Source organism: Hermetia illucens, chromosome 1, assembly GCF_905115235.1.
Source record: "Hermetia illucens chromosome 1, iHerIll2.2.curated.20191125, whole genome shotgun sequence".
In the NCBI taxonomy this organism is placed as follows: domain Eukaryota; kingdom Metazoa; phylum Arthropoda; class Insecta; order Diptera; family Stratiomyidae; genus Hermetia; species Hermetia illucens.
In genome coordinates, this window is record NC_051849.1 from 37,225,258 (window position 1) to 37,248,593 (window position 23,336).

Genomic DNA, 23,336 nt, shown 5'->3' on the forward strand with positions numbered 1-23,336 from the left:
GATTGGTTCGAAAAATTCTACAGCGGAGACCTGACACTTGAAGATGAACCTCGCTCAGGAAGACCCTATACGATTGACGACGATATCCTGCGCAACAAACTGGAAGCGAATCCTTTTCTTTCGACACGTGTGCTTGCAGAGGATCTCGGTGTATCAAAATCAGGAGTAGTAGTAGCCATTACGCGTCTTGGATATGTTTTGAAGAGCACAAAGTGGGTACCGCACGAACTGACTGAGCGAAATCTGGCCGATAGAGTGAGAATTTGCTCCGCTAACCTTTTACGGAACGAAAACGACCCTTTTTTGAATCGATTGGTAACTGGCGATGAGAAATGGATTGTGTACGAAAACGTAGCGAAGAAACGAGCCTACACTCATCGAGATCAACCGGGTCCATCGGTAGCAAAGCCGTCTATTCATCAGCAGACGCGAATGCTCAGTATATGGTGGGACGTTCGTGGCTCCATACACTACGAGCTTTTGGGACCAAACGAGACCATTACCGCCGATAAGTACTGCGAGCAGCTCGACAGATTAAACACCCAGCTACGTTCGAAACGACCAGCATTGGTCAACAGGCGAAATATTGTCTTTCATCATGATAACGCCCGGCCGCATACATCTTTAACTACTCAGCGAAAATTGAGTGAGCTTGGCTGGGAAGTTTTGAGTCATCCTGCGTATAGTCCCGACCTTGCTCCTTCTGATTACCATTTGTTCAGGTCCCTCCAACATTTTCTGGATGGTAAAAAAATGACTTCTGAAGCTGACCTCCAAAGTGCACTTCGCACGTACTTTGAGGGGAAGGGGGAAGAGTTTTATAGAGGGGGGATTTTGAAGTTGCCCGATAGATGGAGGGAAGTCGTATCTAATGGAGGCAATTATATATTAGATTAAATAATTAAAGGTTTTTATAAACTTATCTGCTGAATTCTGTCTTTGATTTGTGCGAAAACTTTGTGGACAACCTGATATTTGGAACTTAAGGGGAGGTCCCATATTGGCAAAGGAGGAGTGTAATTTTTTTTCACCGAATATACTCATGTGGGATATCAGATGAGAGGTCTCGATTAGTGCTTTCCTAGACAGGGCTTAGTTTTGAAGCCGATTGCGAAACGGGAGAGGTATGGAGTCGTAAAGGGATTGCTTAAATTAAGGGGCCATTCTCAGAGATTACCCACCAGAAAAATTTAAAAAAAAAATCATGATTATGCCTCTATACATCCAAGCGCAGAAATACCCTCCACACCGATTTCTGCTAAAATAAAGTTAATACTGATGCGTCAAATTGGTCCTCCTTAAGAGATAGCCACATCGAATTGAATATCAGGTACTTTCGAAGTATGTAACCGAATATTATTACTTGAAAAATCTACAAAACCTTCCGGTTTTTCGACTTGTCTTTAAGATAAAAACTGACCCGACCCATCTTGTTGCAGGATTTGCGACAAGAGACTATTTAAATACATAATTTAAAAAAAAAAAATCGGGATGATTATGGTTAGGTGGTGCTAAGCTTCACAGTGAGCATTTTTTATTGTAATCCATTTGTCTCTCAACTAAAGTGTAACATAAGTGGTATTTGCGAACTTCGGTGCATCTAGGACAATTTTTAATAAAATTTGCAATCTACAAAACTTTCACTTTTATGGTCAATTGCACCCAGAGAAAGTCAGTATAGAGTGATTTGTTTCTGCATCTTTTCCCAGTGAAAAAAAGATTCAATGAGCTTTGTTTCAAATTATCTTGGATTAAACCTTTTCGGAGAAAGAAAAGGCAAAAAAAAAGTCTTGTAAGAGCTTTCAACTTCCTTTTTTTGCCACTTAACAAAGGACAATCAACTATTTTAAGTTTTTATCGTCCCTAAGTATAGCATAGCAAAATTTCTGCAAAAATCAGTACCTGGAAAACTAGAAGGAATAATCAAAGATATAAAGGGGCATATTCCTCCTCAAAAGTATGTCATTAAAGGCACTGTAATTGCGAAGCGTAGGGTTAAACTTGAATCGTACAATTCCCATTGACATTAACGTTATTTATTGCAATATGGTGTTGCGTTATCAGTCCGACTGAGAGGGTTGACATTATCGCTTCAGGCCGAGTGTTGTCTGGACATATTGGCTACATGCAAGGCTAAGATTAGGCCGTATCCCTTCGTTAGCTTATCTGGTCGCTGAACATGGACCGCTCAGTGTCTCTGACATGCCTTTAAAAACGAATCAATCATGAAAATAAATCACCATATCGAACGCTTCAAGTGGCCAGAAATTGATTTAACTACTCGAAAACGGCCTCTTCCTCAATCCTCATTGCCCAGTCCAAACGAATTTAATTTCAATCAAATTTTCTACAAGAGGTCAACGATGTTAATGTGTTATTTGGTATTCGCTATGAAATTTGTGACGGGAATGATTCATCTCATTCAGAGCTCCATTGCCTGGGCCGGTGGTTTGATTCGATTGTCATTGTCCTCCCCTGCAGTCTCGGCCTCGGCCCGAACCCAGAGAATCACATTCATGTGTGCATATTCAATATAATGTCTACCCAACATATTCAACTGGTCACGAAACGGAGAAACGACAGGAAAATTCAACAGATTGCGGTGGCACATTGGCAAGTGCCATGCACAATTAGTCTATTGAAAAATCGCAGGTTGTTCCTTAGCCGAGGAGCGCCAAGTTGTTGAGGGCGGAAGACTTTTTACAGCCCCGAGCGGGGCACCGGGACATAAGAACACACTATTGTGTATGGAAGCCAATGGCAGATTTAGCAGACCCTTTTCCGTATCATGCCAGCACGGATTCCCCACACACATTCGCCAGTAGCTTCCACAATTTTCCACTTTCCGTAGTTGGCCGTGCGTCCATGATTCCAATGATTTCCACTTGTGGAAAATTCGCTGATAGGAATTCTCCCTGGAAGCGATAGTGTGGCGGTGATAGTAGTCGTGCGGCATGTATTGTTATTTGGAAATGTTGTAGAAATTTTTTTCACGCATAGTGAGACAAGTCCTACTTCGCAGGCTCGATTTTTCCCATTTTTCACTTTCCACTCGTAAATGTGTACGATTTACTCCCACGTTTTGGGTGGTATGCGTGTGACGTGGAGCCATGTGATATTCGTCAATTATCATGTTGGTACTATTTCATGCATCCGAATATAGTACCAAAAAGAAATTAAAATTCAAGAGCTAAACATTCAATGCTGGATTGTGAGAGTTGCCATAGTTTAGCCTTCTGGGGGCGGAATTATGACTCATACAACATACGTAGGTGAGGGTAGGCATGACCTTTTGTAAACAGTCTTTTGATCGATTGTCAAAAAGTTCAATGTCTAAGCGTGAACTCGATAACTCATGGTTGGAACTATTCTTCTGGGAGGTTCTAATTTCTAATTTTGAAGTTCATATCTCTTTTCTCTCTCCCTATAATTTTATCCTCCTGATTTCTCCAGCTCCTGATTCAAATTTTCGAATTATTTATTTAGTTGGTAACTCAGTAAAGGTTATAAATGGTTCTGTTTAAAGAATAAAATGTCCAAGTCTCGTCCAGCACTACTTACTAGGTGCATGGAAGTAAACACCAGAGCCAAGATTAACAAAGAAATTGAAAAGGGAATTTAGTAGGGTATATGATCTAGTGTTTCCAAGGTTATTGCTGGTTATAGCTTCAACTCCCACTTTATCAAGCCGGGTTATTTTCCTCTAAGCGCATCAAATAGTGTACAGAAGAGGTCTCACTTAGTGGAAAGCCAGCTGCTGCTGACTGATCAACTTGAATTAACAGCGGTACGTGAAGCTTCAATGTCCACGGTAGTTATTTATCAAGAACGTGGTTGATCTTCGAGTCTATCTTCGTTACTCTTAAACTCTTCGAGGTATACCATATTCTCATCTTCCCCTTGGCATAGTTTTTGTCAGTGACTTTGAAGTGTTTTTGTCAACAGTGGCGCAAAAGTATTCGAATTTTAATTTTGTTCCATTTTCTTTTAGGAAAAATAGTAAAAACGTCAGTGGAACTCAATAAGGTAGGATATTACTAGGCTGATTCAAATCAGCAATAGCAATGCCAGCAGATGGGTGTGAGGAATAAAGTGCAAAGGGTTCACAGGAACTATGCCATCTCCAATGAAACACCCGTAGTTGAAATTCAGAGCACACTAAAGGGAAAAGTTTCTGTCGTATGCAGTCGGTACGACGGCATGACGAAAGTCACTCCAGACGTGTTTAGAATGCAACATACGCGAGGAACCAGCGGAGTTTTTTCATATCACTCAACGAATCCTCAGAGAGCGGGGAGGGGGGGGGGGGGACAAAGAGCAGCTCATTGTTGGCTCGGTAGTTGTCGGACAGGCAACTAGAGGCCAAGGAAATCTTTTTAGCTGCTATATCGATCATGGCAAGGCGTTTGACAGCGTCCCGGATACCAGGCTAATCGATGTTCTAAGTTTGTATCGTATTGATCCCAAACTAATAAAGTTCTTGGCGACAGTCACGGAAGGACACCTTATCAGTGCGTTCATCTGAGGGTGCCAATACCTCAAAGCCGATTCGCATACGGAAATATGCGTTTTCCAGCAGGATTCATTGAGTCCCTGTTAGTTCTATATGGTATTGAACCCTCATGGCTACTGAATCATGCTAGAGAGAATGGTTTCGCAAACAATTATCGCCTACATGCTAAGTGGGAGCTGACACACATGATCTTCTTAGATGACATCAAGTTGTATGCTGGTATTGATGGCCATCTTAGTGGTCTGTTACGAATAGTAGACATGTTTAGTTGAGAGATTCTTATGGAAGTGTCCGGATAGCTGAGTGGTTAGAGCACAAGGCTGTCCTACGGAAGGTCGCGGTTCAAATATCACTGGTGGCAGTGGATTTGTATCGTGATTTGACGTCGGATACCAGTCGACTCAGCTGTGAATGAGTCATCATCATCATCACCTGAATTAAATCACGGTAAGAATCTGGGGCGAGCGCAGTGCCGACCACATTGCCTCCTACAGGCTATACTGTAGTGTGCCGTTACGGTCTTGAATGAAGTGCTCTAACACACTTCAAGGCCTTGATCCAATTGGATTGCTGTGCCAACGATTATTATATTATTATTTTTCGGATGGAATTTTGATTAGACAAGTGTTGAATACGAGCTATCTGTAAAGGTCATCACGAGCCGCATGTCGGAATATTGCCGCGGACGAAAACCGATCTGGAAGACGTCCAGCGGCGAATACGGACTAATATGTTTAAATTCCGAATGCCCACCCCAATTCTGCAGTGGAGTGGACGAATCTGCTTCGTGACATCGGAGGCAAGGACGTGGTTAAGGTGATGACGCATCATCACCGCTAAGTCAACTCGCTCCGCGTTTATTTTGACAGCAAAGAGCAAGCGAGTTCCTTGCATGCGGCTGTTTGGAAGGCGGACTGTGGGCTGACTGCACTTAATTTGTACGATTGGTCTCTTAATCCTCTGAGTGGGGTTAAGTCAGACCTTGAGTGAATGAATGGAAGTCGAAAGCAATGCACGTGAATTCCCTTAGGCAGCCATTTGTCGAACAGATGGTTGGGGAGCTCTTTGCTAATACACAGGGATTTTTGTGTGTGATTCAGGATGGCGTGGTCGAATTTATAAAAAGCTCATAATGATAGAGCTGGTGGAGAACGACCTGTGCAAAATCGGTGATTTGGCAGTAGAGACGTTGAACCATCTCATTTCTGGCTGCACTGCTATGGAGTCGGTTCAATACACGAACAGGCATAATACTGTATGTAAGGTGATTCATCAAAACCTTGCATACAAGCATGGTACATGTCCGGTTGATCGATATGAGCCGTAAGCAGTACTCGATAGTTCTACTTACGATACGAATTGGGACCGGCAAGTTCTGACTGATCGCCACATATAACACAAAAAGCCTGACGTGCTGTTAGACGGGTCGTTCGCATATACTATTGATGTTGCTATCCTCAGAATTGCAACATTGGACGGAAATACGTTGAGAAGAAGATGAACTATGAGTCACTGGCTCGGGAAATAAAAAAAAAATCGGCATCTCGAGTGGGTTCCCATAATATTGTCATCTACAGGTATCGCATCCAAATTCTTCACGGCTTCTCTTCATGTCCTGGGACTCTCACACAGTTTGGTTCAAATCATGCAGGAGTACACTATTCTGCGTCTTTTAAGTAGGTAGGATCGTCCGAGCCAACATGCTTGGCACTTAGTGCTAGTATCAGGTAAAATCCGGCATCTGTCGAGATTGTGATAACTCGGGACAAAGATTTATAAATTCAGAACAGTGGATATCCTACCGCCAAATTGCTGGTTCTATTGCCACAGTCTTGGCGAGCAACACGAGGCAGGTCGCGAGAAGAACTCGTGCACTGAGTTAAGCTGCTCGATTCAAAGAACGATGTTCGAAGTGTGGTAGAGACATCAAAACCGCTCACTAACTTTTCGACACTCCTCTTCGATCTTGTCCTCCGTCTCATAGAGAGCGATCTCTATGGTTCGGAGGTAATAGGAGCGAAGAAGATGCGATCATGTCCGAAATGAAGACGCCATCCAATTGGCTTTGCAATCTTAGTGAAGAAGCAGCAGAAGAACTTTATTCGATGGCGGTATAACCGGCGTTGATAGTAGTTTATTAGCTAAAGCTGGCCTGAACATTCAGGCCGATGGAAAACGACTTAAAAACCGATCGAAAATGAGATGACCTACGCTAGATAGTATTATAATTTAGAAGTTTCTCGACTTCATCCTGACCTAGACCGTGCTACCAAAGGCCAATTAAGAACAAAAAAATGCTGGGGCAAAGTTGAATGCTATTCGATAGCTGAGCTGCTAAGGTAAACATCTATGAAAGATTAGGTTTCTCAATGTTACTGTTAAAATCGAGATGTCGACTGCGAGAGACTAGGTACTATGTTGTAGTATATGGTAGTCCTACAAGAAAACGTAACAGTATACATTGCCCGCTTGCACTTTATTCGCTCACGGTAGAGTCGTAGTTTTATTTATTAGGAAAAGTCTACCCGCACGCTGGAATACCATGGCTTGTAATAGGAAACCAAAAGATGATGCTGCTGATTTTTTTAAATAAAAAAAAATACAATTCCACTAAAAGTGATCAGTAAGGACTTCATTCAAGGACTCCATTGAACTTATTGTCATATATCATATCATGAACCTTCTGCTTCTACTTTTTGTTTGTACAACTAAATTGATAATGATCACAGCCCAGTTCAGTTCAGAGGCGCAAGAAAGGGGCATCCGATGACATTAAGAAGTAGTATCGGTGACAGGATGCTACCTTGGCTGATTTCGCTCCGGGCCGCAAATGTTGCAGCCTTACGTATCCGCGGTCAGCCAGACTTTATAATGACCCTTCGAGATGAAGTCAACGACCTAACTAGCCGTCCGAGAAAAGAGGATTATTCATGGTGACAATTGCTAATCAATATTCTTGGACGCATTTACCACCCGATCAGCGAGTTAGCTCTCCCACCGTCGAGCGACAGCTGCATCATATAAATGTTTTATATTGAACTTGAGGAAGCCCTGCGAGAAGCGGCAAATGATGATGATCCCCTTCGAGGATGATGTCAACCCGGTCCACCATGGCATTCATATCATCCATCCCTCTCACAATGTCACTTTTAGGAAGCCTATCCTAAACTGCGTGTAATTGCTCGTAGAAAACATCATTTTCTACTATATTAGAAGCCTCCGTTGGTGTATAGCACTATACAATTGTGATGCTCCTTACCCTGTACCGGAATCTTGCAGTCCGAATCCTGTCAGAGACCGGCTACCAAGCCAAGAGAGTCCGCCTTGTGATAGCTATCAATAACAATCGGGCGCCGGATTCGCGTCTGTTACCCGTCGACTTTCCCTTTAAAAGCACATTGCCGAAAGAGGTTGGGGAGTATTCTCCAAAGTCTCAGCATCTTACTGCGCTGAGACCCAGAATATGGAACTTGTATCGTTGGAATTCCCGCTCGAGTTGAAGAAACCGAACATTCTGGGGTACATTCCAGAAGTTCATCATAGCTCATTTTTGATAGCCAAAGGTCTTTCTCGTGAAGCCAGTTCCTATACGAGGTGTCGTTGATGTTTCTTTGGCAGTAAAGTTTCAAAATGTGCAGGTGGTGAGTCTAGTAATTTTTATCCTTTTAGTCGCTTCTTACGACCAGCTGGAACGGCTTTAAGTGAGCTCTTAAGCTCCAACTCATGGGACACTCTATGGAATAGCACGCGGAAAATGAGTTTTGAGAAGGGATGTGCCCTGTTCACATCATTCCTGGTAAATGTCCCATTTTCCTTTTTCAAGCAAACAGAAGATACTGTTCTATCTGTTTCGTTGTGTTGTCCGGTTGAAGAATTTTCTCATTCTGGCTAGACTCCTAGTCCAGCAAGGTATACCTGCTTGATGAAGCGGTAACCATAACCGGACAGCTGATCTCAAATGTGTCTATGATGTCTCTTTTGAGGTCTTTCACCACTGTCTCCAGCAGTCCCAGTTCGTTCTTGATATCACTGCTCACCTCTAGATGAGCTATTGCTGCTGCGAATCTAATTATTTTATAATTTGTCATGGAGGATTTCTCCGACAATCTCCAGCTCCTAAGTTCCCTACAGTTATATCTAGGACCTTTTGGCTGTTGCTAGTCACAAATGTTGCCGTATTTCCTACATTGTATACTTTCATCCTATAGCTACGGATAAATTCAAGGAGGTACTCACCTCTGCCATTAATGACACTGCTTACCTAGATGTCTTTGTGTGTGTTGACATCGCAGCCGAGGAGAAACGGTAGCGCTTTCCTCTGGCAGTACTTCACCAGTCCAACGATGAGATGTAAGAAACTGTAATTTTCTGGGAAGTAATCTGATACTACAAGTGCCGAGTTCCCCCGTCGTTTTACAATGCTACTTGGAGTGTCGTAAGATTTCCAGTAAGAAATTCTGAAAAGCATATACGTATACTTTAATTTGGATTTAAATATGATGCAAGTGCCTCGTATGAGGTATGGCTCTATTAATATTCGGCCGTCCTGTTCTGACATGGCACTTATCTTCAAATTGTTGTCCGCCTGAAGTCCTCGAAGATACGGGTCTAGATCGTCTAGTTTTCCTTCTCAATAAGCAGCAGGTCCATTTCCTTGCTTCATCCTGTCCGTTCAGCCTCTATAACCACTACGATTACTTCGGGGATCTTGGTAGGCTCTCCATCTGCAATGTCCTCCGTAATATTCTTCTTTGGTTTCTCATTGTGCATATCCACTGATATCTTAGTTAATCTGCAGTTGATGCGACACTTGTGGCTTTTGATCGCCTCCAGGGGCTGGTCATTCGCTTTGATCGTGAGGAATTTCCTTTAGTCTCCTACTTTGCTTTTTAATATTTTCCACAGTCGTTTTTGGAGATTCTCATTTTAGGCGATTACGAGGTTCACAAACTTCTCCGTCTTTTCGTTGCGGCTTTGAGAATGTGCTCCTGGTATATCATTCTCGGCACATGTCGACAGTTCTCTTCCCTTTCGGGTTCGTAATTTAGATAGTGCTTGTGATCATAGTAAGCCAATGTGGACTTTGGGTCCATTGCTTGATTTTCTAACTTCTCTCTTCCAGGGTTGATTGATTTAAATCATTTGACTTAAATCATGATTTAAATCAGATTTGAATTGAAATTGATGTATACATCCAGTGTATCCGTTTTGGTAAAAGTCCGCCATATCGCATTCGTACAGCACCAGAGCAATCTGCAGGATTTCAGATATTGTTCCTGGATATGGTGCTTCCACGTTAACTTGGAGTCGAAATGTACTCCTAAATACTTGACTGTTTGTGCCAGCTGGATTTCCGCGCATGCTAAGGTGGGTAGCGTATAGCTGCCCCACCTGACCTTCCTAGTGAACATAACTAGCCCAGTCTTCCTAGCGTTCACCGTGAGGCCATTGCGGAAGCAGCAACTGTGGATTTCATGCTGAGTTGCATTCACTTTGCGGTCACATACGTAATTATTACGACTAGGTCGTCCGCAACTGCTTGTGCAAAGACTTTTTTGTCCTCCAGGAGCCATAGCAGGGCATTCATTACCAAACGCCATAACAGCGGAGACAACTCCTCCCTGTGGGTAGCCCCTAAGACATCCTGCCTCAATAGACTTTTGGCCGACCAATATGTGGATTTTTCTCCACTCTAGCATGTGAAGGATCCAACTGATTAGCAGCGGTTCGATTCCATTCTGTCTTGCCGCATCACAAATTGCCTGGATTGTCTTATCAATTCCAGCAATGGATTTTGTCTTGCCGCATCACAAATTGCCTGGATTGTCTTATCAATTCCAGCAATGGATTTGATGCACTTCCCAAGGATCGTGACTCGGGCGCTCTATTCTATTTTATACGTTGCCCAATTTGTCCTTCGCGGATTCCGAAATGGAGTGGGTGGAGGTGGATCCATGCCCATTACGAAATCAATGCTTCTGTGATCCGAGAGTATGATATCGTTTGATATTCTCTACTCTCCGACCAAAGCCGCAATGTCAGGGGATGCTACCGTGATGTCGATGACCTCTCCTCTGACCACGTTGAAGAAGTGAGTTCATTACCCAAATTATGGCATATATGGTGAGCGTTCACATCACATCCTGCTATTATCCCCTTGCCTCTACTTTTGGCATATTGGATAGCTCTGATGAATGTTCCACTGGGAACGTCTTCTGCGTCATAGGGGAAATATGCAGAGCACCATAGTATCTTTTTATCTCCCTGTTGACTTTTTATGGTTAGTTTGGCCGATGTGGTGTTACCATCACATAAATGCCGAGGGCTGCATGTCTCCTTCAATGGTTTTAGGAGCCGACAATTGTAACGTGACTGTCCCCAGCCCATAGTAGAGCCGGTAGCTCGATTTTTCCCGAACCTTTTTAACATCAGGTTCGGGAACGCCGATAGTGAGAAAAATTCCCGGCCTATCGGCTCTCTCCCATGTTTTGCTACCTAGCAGCATCCAGATGGAAGTGTAGAGGTTATTTTGCGCACCAAGTTGTTCCAGAACCCCAGCTCCTTTCCGCTCTTCTTCTGGGCAAGATTTTAGCCTTAGCAGGTGGCGCTGATCGGAGCCTGGGGTCAGAAGTGCTGACGGAAGGGGGTCCCAATTAGATTGGTTCCTAAGTGGAAAATCTGAGTCTAAACTCAGGATCTCCATCGATGAGCTTAGGGTTGAACCTTCATTCGGGGTTGGATCGTCACGATCGAAGTTTAATTGAATTGTTTTTAAAAGGTTTTTGTTTTTTTTTGTTTCCTCATAATTGGCTGCCATGGCCTCAGTTTTATCGGGGAAAGTAAGTCGATCTAGGCAGAGCTCCTTTTTGCCGAGACAAGGTTAGTTGAAACTGGGGGTCGCCTGGTAATCAGAGTTCACCGTTTACGGCCACATCTTAACCCCTGTGACCATTTAGCCCTCGGCGCGGTAGTTACACCTTGGCTTGGGGTTTGGATTACCGCTTGGCTTCTGGTGTCACCTCCCGTTTCTTGAAGGATCTTCCTTACTGAGCTCCTTCATCACGGCAGGGTAGGTAATCGTCGAGGGAGAAGGTCAAGCTTACTCACTGAGGCGTGAAGTCTCGTTCGAATACAGTCAGCTATCCTCGATTTTAAACTACCCAATGGCACAGTTCGCGTACCATCCTGGATTGGGGGAAGTGTTTTCCGACTCCTTAATCGAGATGCAAGCTCTGCCCGCCACCACGCACTAACAGTCTTTGTAGATGAGAAGCTTGGCTCCTGGAGAGCCACATATCAACCCATCGGAGAACAGTATATTGGCTCGTAGGAAGCTATTTTCCGTATTAGCCTACCTCGCATTCTACGCTTGACCTTAACTACAAAGTAGTAGTAAAAAGAGTTTTGTCATCGCAAATTGACAATTCAGGAGGCTGAAAATGGGCCTTTTTGAAGCTTCCTACCACATGGTTGGAATTAAATAACAAGGGAAGGGTTTACTACAAAAAAAAATGGTTCTAAGTACCCAGGCCATATTTGCTAGCCAATCTAAAGATATCACAGTTTGTGCACTCGTTTTGGACACGGAACTTACAAAAAGGACTTTTTTATACCATTCGCGATTAGCGTCACGGTTGAATATTTCTTCTGTTATCTTATAATTTGCGGATTAGATTCGGTGATTGTCTTGATTCACAATCATGTGCAATTGTACTCTGTGCAAAACGGTTCGTTCTTGAATCGCTCAATTTTCTGCCTTCACTTCTCCCCTATTCAATTATTCTCTGTGCATTGAAAGAACTCAATTGAACAATTCCATGTCGATTTGGCAACTTTAATTAATCGCAATAATACAATTGCTGGCGGCCCCGTAGATGGTCAAGCATCCAACAATTGTTCGCATATCGGCCTCGTGACATCTTTCTGGGTTTCTCGCCACTGTCGCGGCTGTGGCTGGATACCGTGGATTCCCAATATCGCACATATTGTAACGATATGGAACGTGGAAAACGGACAGCCCCAGCTTCACAGCGTGATCCAACCACTTGAGAAGATTTTTGTGGAGCTCGGGTGGGCGCATGCGTTACGCTTCCACCCTCTTGTGTGAAAGTGCCGTTATGTATACGTACTTGCACCTTTCTACTGGAGTGTTGTATCTGACGGCGGCAAATGTTCTGACTTTTCCCATGCTGAGGCGTTGGAGTGTTATCTTTTGGAGTAAAGCGAAGGAAGTTGGGTTGTTGAAAAATTCCAGCGCCAGCGCCAGATTTTCCAGTGTGTGGTAGAGCTGCCCCTGTTTTCTCTACATTATTCCTCACGTCTCCACATCGTCATCGTCGTGTTCGTTGTCGTCGTCGTATGTGCTCTGTGTAAGCTTTTAGGGCGGCTCCGTTTTTCCTAGTTTTCGCGAAATTCACACGGAAAATTCGCTTAGAAAATCCGGTTTCCTCGTTGGGAGCGTGAGTATCTTAAATGCGGTTTTCAGTGCACGTTCGCCAAGGATAAAAAAGATAGTGCAATTCGATAGTAGCTAGGCGGAAAAGTGCGGATAACGGTGCTCGAACTAACGTTTTCAGGCACGGGAAAAACTGAAGCTAGAGAGCGTGGACGGGAAGAAGAAGAGGCAGTTCCTAAAAGGAAAATTTTAAATGGCGGTTGCTGGTTGATTCTATCCGCGAAGAAACCAGTTGTTTTTGAGCTTTCCCAGTCCGTAACTGCTCTTGAAGTGTAGAAGTAGTAACAGTCGCGAAAACCGGAAGATAAAATCGAAAACCGCAATTGGAGACGAGGAAAATTCCCATCGGAAAAGTCAGATCGTGACTAACAAAAGTATCGATTTTTCACGCAGCGGTACCAGTGGTGATATATTCTGAAGCGTGAGGTGAAAGTAATTTGTATTATCCCGTCCAGTCTATCGCAAGATTAATATTTACCTGCACAAGTGTGATTTGTACAAAGTAACCCCATCGATTCAAGTGATTGTAACGCTCATATCAGTAAATTGGCCAAAGATATCCGAGGAGCTCGCTCGCAAGGAAGCATCCGAAAATGTATAACTTGTAATGTTTTTGATGGTTGATCCCATTCCCAAGACAATGGATTAGAAGAAGCCTAAGGATCAGCGGTGCCATTAGTAATAAAACCCAAGGAGCATTCATAAAATAGACCATTTCCCGTAAGACAGAACGGGAAGATTTTATCATCTCTTAACTTGTCTCCTGTATCTTTTTTTCGTGGTGTTTTTTATTCGGCCATTCACGGCCGATTCCAACGACCTTCAAAACGTTTTGTGTCGAAGCAATACGCACTATGGGCTGCGCACAGTCTGCTGAGGAGAGGGCTGCAGCCGCTAGAAGTCGTCTCATCGAACGGAACCTGAAAGAGGATGGAATTCAGGCCGCCAAGGATATCAAACTCCTTTTACTCGGTGAGTGAGTGTGTGAGTAGGAGTGACTGAGTCAGAGGAAATGAAGGAAAGGAGCGAGTGGGTGGAAGAACTGATGAAATTTCTGTATTTCACCTTCGCATGCGAATATGTTGGAGGGTTCCGTTTCAAATGGTGGACTTGTGGTGGTAACCAGCTGTTGAAGATTTGCCAGGGTGTGCGAGAAACTATGCGAGCTTTGAATTAGCCAACCACTATTTCAATTTCCAGTCATTTTTGATCACGAAAACGTAATATCGCTTGCTATCGTATTCTCAGGAGATTTTTTTTGCTCAACGCTATGGATATAAAGCTGGAGATATCGTTATATGTATGATGTTGAAATCGATTATGATTGAAGACTCATATTATTTTCAGGAAACGCTATTAGGTGCTATCTTTGTGTGAACATTTGAAAATAACATCCATTAATGAGCCTTCTTTCTGATCATATTTCGTCGTTATATCTGCTTTCCAAATTGTGGATTGTGTTTTTCAACTTTTTTGTTTGCTCTTGGTAGAGAGGCCATTACCAGTAGTCAAAAACGGTGGTAAGGTAATTTCCGACACGGTCCTATTGAAACCTGATGGAAAAAGTCCTGAAACACGAGAATATTGATTCGTTCGTTACCCTAGGAAAACACAGAAACCTATAGCAAGCTTTCAAGTAGGATATATTTATAATTCCTTTAAAGGTAACTAATCGCTCAAAAGTGGCTGATAATGAATACCACAAGGCACAGGGTTCAAAAAACTAAGTTTCATATCGAATTTAATTGTCCCACATAGGTCGCTCGATAAATATAGTCCTTTAGATTTCTCTACAGCTCCTTAGCGCTTCCCAGCACGTTGGAAGGAGGACTGACCTGATTTGCATTGGATCAAAATGACTTGTTGGAAGATGGGACTAAATCACTCGCTTTTAGCAACATATTCTATTCGCATGCAATTATGAGATTTTAATCCTTTTCCCACGATACCTGTATCACTACTAGCTTGGTTTTGCCTAGCACTGGCAATGCATGTTCACCAAATTTAATTTATTTTATTTATTCTTTTGAATCTCCCCTAAATTGATCTTGAAGTGTGGAAATTTATTGAATGCGAAGCTTACGTAAATCATTTTGATAATCTCACAAGAAATGCTGGAAAGGGGAGAAACTGGTTCCCGAAATACCAGTATGTGAATCGTCGTCTGGTCTCTAGTCAACCTACGAATACATGCGAGGTTGACTCCAAAATGTGTTTAGGTCATGCCAGACAAATCAGCTCACTTGTACCCCATGAGATCGGAACAACTCTCGCCAGTAAATCAGTTCCTATTCTCTGGCGCAATATTTACTATTTTGATCCTAGATGATCATTTCGATTTGCTGTGCATTCATGCAGACAGAATTACTTACCGGGAAGCAGGTGGTCATTATATGTGATTAGTTTTTCAGAGCCTTCAGTTCGTAAGATTCTTCGTGAACAATTTTAAGATCCTATGGACTAGATGAGAATATGCTTCAATTAGATTGAACTCAAGGCTCAATAAAGTCTTTCCATTGTGATTAAAAACAGGGCAAAATGTACCAACTGGTCCTCCAAATTAGTGGTTGGGAAGGGTTGACAACCCTACACGGAAAACCGATGTTACGAAGTCACGGAAGGAGCCTCGGACAGGTTGGATTTTACAACGACGAACCCGGCAATGACAACGTATTAACGATTTGTGCTTTTCCTTATGGAACGTGCGCTCCTTGCAAAGACCGAATGTTGCTGAGCAACTAGCCGATACCCTGTCCGAATATAAGGCTGATGTTATAGCGTTACAAGAGATGCGATGAACAGGGACCGATTTCCTGGAGAAGAGCCGCTACACCATATATTATAGCGGCCATCCAGTAAATCATGTGCGCGGAGTAGGTTTCTTAGTCAGCCAAAAAATTAAACCTGTTGTTATCGGCTTTGGAAACACAAGCGGAAGGCTATGCACTCTGTATTTGCGGGGCAGGTTTAGAAATATAAGCCTCATAAACATTTATGTCCCTACAGAGGAAAAGAACGACAACTTCTACGAGGCAGTTGAGCGGACCCTCGAAGCCTGTCCCAAGTATGATATCAAAATCATACTTGGAGATTTCAACAGTCAAGTAGGGACGGGGCCCGTATTCAGGCGATATGTCGGTTCCCATAGCTTACATAGGGATAGCAATGATAACGGACTGCGGACTATTCAGTTAGCAATATCGCACGAAATGGTTTTTGGAAGTACCTGGTTTGTGCGGAAAGCCGTCCACAAACATACGTAGGCCTCTCCAGACGGGAGCACTTTCAACCAAATCGATCACGTGCTGATTGAACACCGTCACCTCTCAGCTTTGATGAATGTCAGAATATATAAAGACCACTCGGACCACTATCTCGTTGGCTAGGTGCTTTGAGCTCGCATTACAACACCACCTACAATCCCCTCTGACAATCAGGTAAAAGTGAATATTGAAGCCATCCACAACACAACCCTCCGCAACACCTATAAGGGCGAAATGGTTGCCGCAAGACCGTAGTCAACAAAGATTCTGGAGATGAAGCATCATCAGATATTCTCTCTGCGGCAAGCGATGGAAAACTGAATGGATGAATGGATGAATATGGGCATCAGTTGCATCATCTCTTCATCGACCTTAAAGCCGCCTATGATAACATAGCCAGAGCAAAACTGTACACGCCCATGAGAGAATTCGGTATCCCAACGAAATTGACAAGACTGACTAGGTTGACCCTGACCCTGAATGTGCGAGGCCAGATAAAGCAGCAGGATCACTCTCGAAACCATTCAACATCAACAACAGTCTACGACAAGTGGATGCGCTATCATGCGTCCTCTTCAACCTGGCCCTGGAGAAAGTGATTCGCGATGCCGATGTAAATGCGAGAGGCACCGTCCTCCTTAAGGCCACCCTACTACTGGCCTATACTGACGATATCGACATCATGGGAAGAATAACCCGAAATGTACAGTCTACCTTCATCCAGATCAAGCAGGCGGCGCGAGATCTTGGGCTGCACGAGATCTTGGGCTGCACATTAATGAAGGCAAGACGAAGTACATGGTGGCCAGGTCAGCGCCAAAATCAAAAGAACGAACAACATCGAATCGCACTGGTCAAACGAGAACAATGAAGATAGGAGACTACAACTTACGATAACAGCTACAATGATGAAATCCAGGCATGGTTGGTTGCTGGCTGCCAACATCTTACCAGTCCTCATGTATTCCTCGGAGACTTGGGTTCTTAGGAAAAAAACTGCGAATTGTTGGCCGCGTTCGAGAGAAGAATCCTCCGAAGAATTTTTGGTCCCCTACATGAGGATGGACGATTCCGTAGCCTACATAACGACGAAATCTATGAGCGATACACGACCGTCTGATTGTGGATAAAATCCGGCTGACTAGGTTACGGTGGGCGGGTCATTTAATCCGCATGGATGAAGATGATTTAGCCCGAAAAGTGTATAAGAGCAGCCATGAGTCCAGACAGCTTTTCCGGATATCGAATTGGTGGATCTCGGCGTAAAACCAGGGTGTCTGGAATTCTTTATTAAGGCAGACCTAGACCGGATATCGGTTGTTGCACTGTTGATGATGATGATGACATTGAAACTCTAGTAGGATTCTTAACAGCTCACTGGTCTCTTAACAACCGCAGAAAAAAATTCTGGAGGTGTTCTTGATTTGGCAATGTATTGGCATGTATTTCGTAGCCCCTAGATTGAAAATTCATCTCTAGATCAATATTTATGTTAGAATTTTCTTTGATTGTAAATTGGTACACACAATGGAGTTGAGAATATCTGCACCTCCTCAAGATGTTGCATTCCTCCTAGTATAAAAAATATGTTCGCATCTAACTTGACTGGCTGCAAAAAAAATCCTCCAAAGGATTACTGAAACCTACAATATTGTGACGAAATGAGTAAGAAATTTGTTTTTAATTTTGTAGCCAGCAATCTCTCCCATCTTCGAAAAGCACTTCTTGGTCTGAAAGTCATCAAGCAGTCACAGCATGCAACTACGCAGGTTGGATAGTCTGGCTGCTTATTCATTGGTAACCTAGCATCCCCTTAGCTTAGATATAAAGAAGGCACTCTAGCGGTCCGATTCACGGAGGTGATCAAAAAGTAATGATTATTGATATCCTCTTCTTTTCCTCTTCTTTTTCTTCAGCCTTTGTCCCGTTCACAAGCGGGGTCGGCTCGTCGTGATTGACCTTGCCATTTTGCCTTATCAAATGCCTGATCTGGATGCAATCTCGAGGCTTTTAAATCCTCGCCCAGCGTATCAAACCACCGTTCTTTGGGCCGCCCTTTTGGTCGTTTACCATCGCCTTCGATGTTCAGACCAATATCTGACTACACCATCGAAGACGCCTCTCTAGCAGTTTTTCCACGATAGATGCAACTCCATATCGATCCGGGATATCCTCATTTCGGATGTGATCAAAACGTGTCACGCCACTAGTCCAACGCAATATCTTCGTTTCCATTGCCTCAAGATGCCGTTCATTGTCTCTTATAATCGGCTAACACTCAGAACCATAGAGAGCGGGAGGTCGGACGACATTCCGGTAAATTTTAGAATTGAGATGTTCGTTGATACGTCAACCACAAAGAACACCAGTTGTGGAATGCCACTTCATCTAGGTTGCGTTAATGCGTGAAGCAATCTCATAGCGCAGTTCTCCACTGGCTGATAGCGTTGACCCGAGATACTCAAATCGCTCAGTTCTGGGCGGATCACTGTCGCTGACAGTGATTGTTCCTGGTTCATGGGATCGGTCGTCATAAATTCAGTTTTCTTTAGATTCAATCTGAGATCGTGTTGCATAAGGCGATCATTCCATTTTTGGACAAGTTGCTTGATCTCATTTTTGCTTTTAGATGCTAGGAAAACATCTGCATAAAGTAGTGTATAGGGTGCTGGACGTTGGATGTCCCGTGTGACGGTGTCCATAACAAGAACAAAGAGGAGTGGTAAGAGGGCGCTTCCTTGATGAACACCAATCGAGACACGAAGCGGTTTTGATACACCCACCACACTTCGAACTTTATTTTTCGGATCGTGGTAGAGTAATTGAACCCAGCGTATGAGTTCCTCTCGCACTAAGTGTTGTCGTAGGGCATACCAGATGAGTTCATGTGGCACACGGTCGAACGCTTTCTCTAGATCCAGAAGTGCAATATAAAGAGGGCGATGCTTTTCACGGTGTTTCTCCATGAGTAACCGCGCAACCTGTATTCCGTGAGTAGTTCCACAGTTCTTGATAAATCCGGCTTGATTCACGGTTATTTGAATGATTTCGCGAATACGGTTGTCAAGAATGCGTTCAAAAACCAGATCGGACGGTAATTTAAACATTTTGCTGGATTACCTTTCTTTTTCCATATTGGAACAGTGGTACTTTCTTTCCAGTCAGGTGGTGTTTTACCTTCCTGAATAACCCTAATCGGGCTATTCACTGAGCTTCAGTGTTGGGTCCCAGCTCTTCCCTTTTCAGAGCTTAGATGCGATGTCGTCAGGTCCTGTGGCTTTCCTCGATTTCATTCGTCTTATTGCCTCCTCAACTTCAGTCCCGCTGACAGTGAAGTGAAGCCCATGGTGTTTTACGTAGGCACCTGTCGTGAGACTTAATCCTACGGTCCTCTTCAGACACGGATTGACTTTGTGACCACAATCAGAGCCCCGCTGAGACAAGCAACAACGGTACCAGTCTATACCAAGTGCATGGCTTAGCATTCATACTGGTGGATGCAAGAATTACCAAAATCTCTACCGAACTATGGAGTACGGCACCCGTGTTGATACGCAACACCACGTCGAGGCCCGAAAGTCTCTTCTCGCTTGAGCATAACCACAACTACCATGAAACTCCCACTAGGGAGGCCAACCGCAAATAACCGAGCTGTCATCACATACAACAGGAGTTCACCCGAAGTATGTGAGTCCAGGGGCTTTCCCGGTTCCCATGGTACCAGTATATCCCTGGTAAGGTTTCGTAACCAATTTGCCACTTCAGATGAGTCCCCGTGCAGACTCGGGTCTGATCGTCCTGATTAGGCCTTTGGAGCATTCGCCTACTGAATCACGGCCGGCAAACCAAAGTGATTACAGCGTCTCCCGGTGCCACCACTATGGAGGTTCTCTTCGGCCACTTGGTTTTGGTTTGGCCGATAGGGTTGCCGCCCCATCTTCCTCGCCGCCACCTCTGAGCACCAGTCCCGCTCGGGTGAGAGCGACCGCTTTCTTTGCTTCCCGGTTGGCATGTATATAAATTTGGCAATTGGCGAGCGTTTAGTCATCGAGAAACTTGTGGTGGAGGCGTTTCTTTCCAAGGATCTTTATTTCAACATCATCATTCCACAGCCAACTAGCTTACCTGGCTTGGTGCCCAAGAGGGTAGCAGAGGCCGCTTTATGGATCGTGTCTTTCATTTGGTTCCACGATTCTTCCACATTTGTAATGGTTGGTAATCGCGGAAGTGAAATCATTTCTTCTTTCTTCTCACGAAATCACTACCATTTAATACGCGGCGGGCCAATGCGTTCCTCACGCTGTTTTATCGGTGGCTTAATTCGCAGAACGGCAACTAACGGCCGATGTTGAGGTGCGATGGTCTCATAGGGAACGGCTTTGCAATTTGTGACAGTTGTAAAATGTCGGCATCTTATGAGAATATAGTTTATTTGCCTTTTACTGTTCCCACTATAAAATGTAGGAAGATGAGACGATCGTTTGATGAACCATGTATTCATAAGTACAAAGTCATGGGTGCCCGCAAAATTACGCTCACCACTCTCATTGCGCGCTCCAAACCCCTTTCCTCCATGACACCTGTTATCGTCTGCTTTTTCACCCACATGACCATTAAGGTGGATATAGTCGTTAACAGGCACATGACAAGTGTTTTCATCAAGAAGTTGCCAGAAGGCACCTTCCTCGGCATCAGGTCGACGAAGAAGTGAATAGTGCGATCAGCTGATATAATGGTGAGCTTCATCAGCCAATCATGAAATCGTTCGACTTCTTTAATGGCATCACGGTAACCCTCTGAAATGCCAATTCCAACATCATATTGAGTGTGTGGGCTACCAAAATAGAGAAGTTTATAGCCATTTTTACCGCGTTCGCGTTCAATGTCGCAGCTTCTACACTAGACCATCGGATTTCTTCCAGAGCGCAGATATCAATGCGCCTTTTCCGAAGGGCTCTTGCGAGTTCTTCGGTCTTTTCAGGTAGAAGGCCAACATTTAGCGTGCAGACACGTGTTTGTTTTGTTCGATTTGTTCGAGCGTCCTGACGCCGTCCATGCGTCAAGAACCCTTGGCCATTTCTCAACAGGACCGGGGTCCGTCCTGCCGCGTCGACTGTCATTTTGAAATACTCCCATTACATCGACGTTTAGAGGTGCAACGAACCTAAAAAAATCCATCCCCCTTCTGTTTTGTCACCTGATCCCTTATCATCCAATAAAGTGTTTCAGCCGGGGTTTAGGTATGTTGCCTCTCTGTCTTAAAGCGTGACGTAGGAACCACGATGGAAAAGTTTATGAATAAGATTTGTAAAGGAAAGGTAAGAAGAAATTTCCACCAAGGGGTATTATGGTCTAAGAAAGGGTTTTGTGGGCGGAAATATAAAGGTAATTTGCTTCAAATAGATTCGGGTTTGGAGCTCTTTTAATTTTAATTCAATATTCCAATCGGTAAAAGCATCTGCAGTTTATTTTTAAATTAAATTACTAAAGACAAAGTGCAGCTTATAACTGGGTTTATAAAAAAATTGTTGAATTAGTGCTTTTAATATGTTTAGGCAACTGGAAAGCACAATCAATTTTTTATAGAAAATGTTTTCATCCTCCTCCCTCAACTTCCTCATTACCATCATGATACGGATGTGCACTTTCAGCATCCATTACCTGAATGCAGTCCAGTGGAGGACACGTTCTATTTTGGTCCATATCTAATGTATGCCGATATTAATTTCCGGACAATTCATAGCATAGTTTCCTACTCAAAGTCATCGAAGCGGCCTCCAACAAACTTCCTGTTGCACTTTCACTCCACTGGAAACTATTAAGGTCAGATGCTTTTTGCCGTTAATTTTCTTTGCAATGCGGATCAATCGGTTCCGTCATCTACTACCCGTCCATAGTACTCGTATAGTATTACGTCGTTGAGGATGGAAAACACCTCCCGGAACTGGAAAAATGCTTGCATCTTCAGGGAAAATGTATGAGCCATAACAAAGATATGACGTACGAATGTGTGGAGAATCGATTCGTAATCTATTCCCCACGCCAGTGTAAGGGATTACGAAGCATGAAAACAAATAAAAACGTCAATCAAAAATAAATTTTTGGCAAGATGTGCGTTCATTATTTTGGCATACGAATCAAATTACAATTTATTCAGAATTCCACCCGCTTAAAAATGTCCATCAACGCAAGCGTTGTTTTGATTTCAACTAGCAAATTCTCCTGTGAATCGTTGGCCTTCGTTTTAACTTAGATTTGTAAATAAACATTGAATAAAATTGTTCGGAAGATACATTGAATCTGAGGGAAATGTAATAAAGAATTTTTGCTTATATCTAGGATACAAAAACATCTTTTCGTGACGCTAAAAATGTGCATATACATAGTTTGGAGTTACCAAGAATTGATGAATCCATCGCTTTCAAATTTCTTTTCTAATCGTATTTTCAGTCAGTAAACATACTTCCGGGAGACTCTCACTTAGTTTTGATTTGACTTTTCCTTCGGCCTACCACCCCTTGATCTTTTTTTGATATCGGTTATATACTCAAAATGAAAGTTTACAGATAAAATCCACACAAGGAAAACGAACCGCAGTATCCTTGCCGGATACCACTACTTGGGCCAAACACTGAAGGTAGTCAACAGCATTTTGAGCTGAAGATTATAGTAGCCAGCCTTGAAGCTTCCTAGAATATTGACAAAAGGCCCTTGAATGAGTATAAGGATGGGTCAGAGGTGGTAATCAAATGTGTCTATACAGATATAACCGACCCCAAGCTGGGAGTTGATTACTCTATAGGGCCAGAAAGCAATCGGTTTGCGGAAAGAAGAGGCGGGGCATTTTGCTGCCTTTAGGTGGAGCTAGATTTCCAGAACAAATATGTATGCAAAATGCCCGAAAAGTGCATTAAGATCCTGCTGGAATACCTCCGCAATTTTGTAGGGTAGGCGATTGGTTGTCACTCAGTGAATAATAGTGAGATATTGGCTTGGCATTGGAGGACTTTTATACGTGCGACACTGTTGCCTTCTGAGTGTACGATGAAGCTAACTTACGAGAAAAATGGTTTTATCTGAATTTTACGGCTAGGAAAAATGTCCT

General features: G+C 43.4%; 1 protein-coding gene across 3 annotated transcripts in view; it reads left to right on the forward strand.

The window, feature by feature from the left end:
- LOC119646928 (G protein alpha o subunit) overlaps nucleotides 1–23,336 on the forward strand; it is a 138,326-nt gene that overhangs the window by 26,375 nt on the left and 88,615 nt on the right. Inside the window, exon 1 of one of the 3 annotated variants that reach the window (XM_038047611.1) lies at nucleotides 13,823–13,940. The exons of the other annotated variants lie outside the window; for them this stretch is intronic. Coding sequence (XP_037903539.1) covers nucleotides 13,823–13,940 — 118 coding nt within the window. Of the gene's footprint in view, nucleotides 1–13,822; nucleotides 13,941–23,336 lie in introns of those variants that run through there. 3 annotated transcript variants of the gene reach the window in all.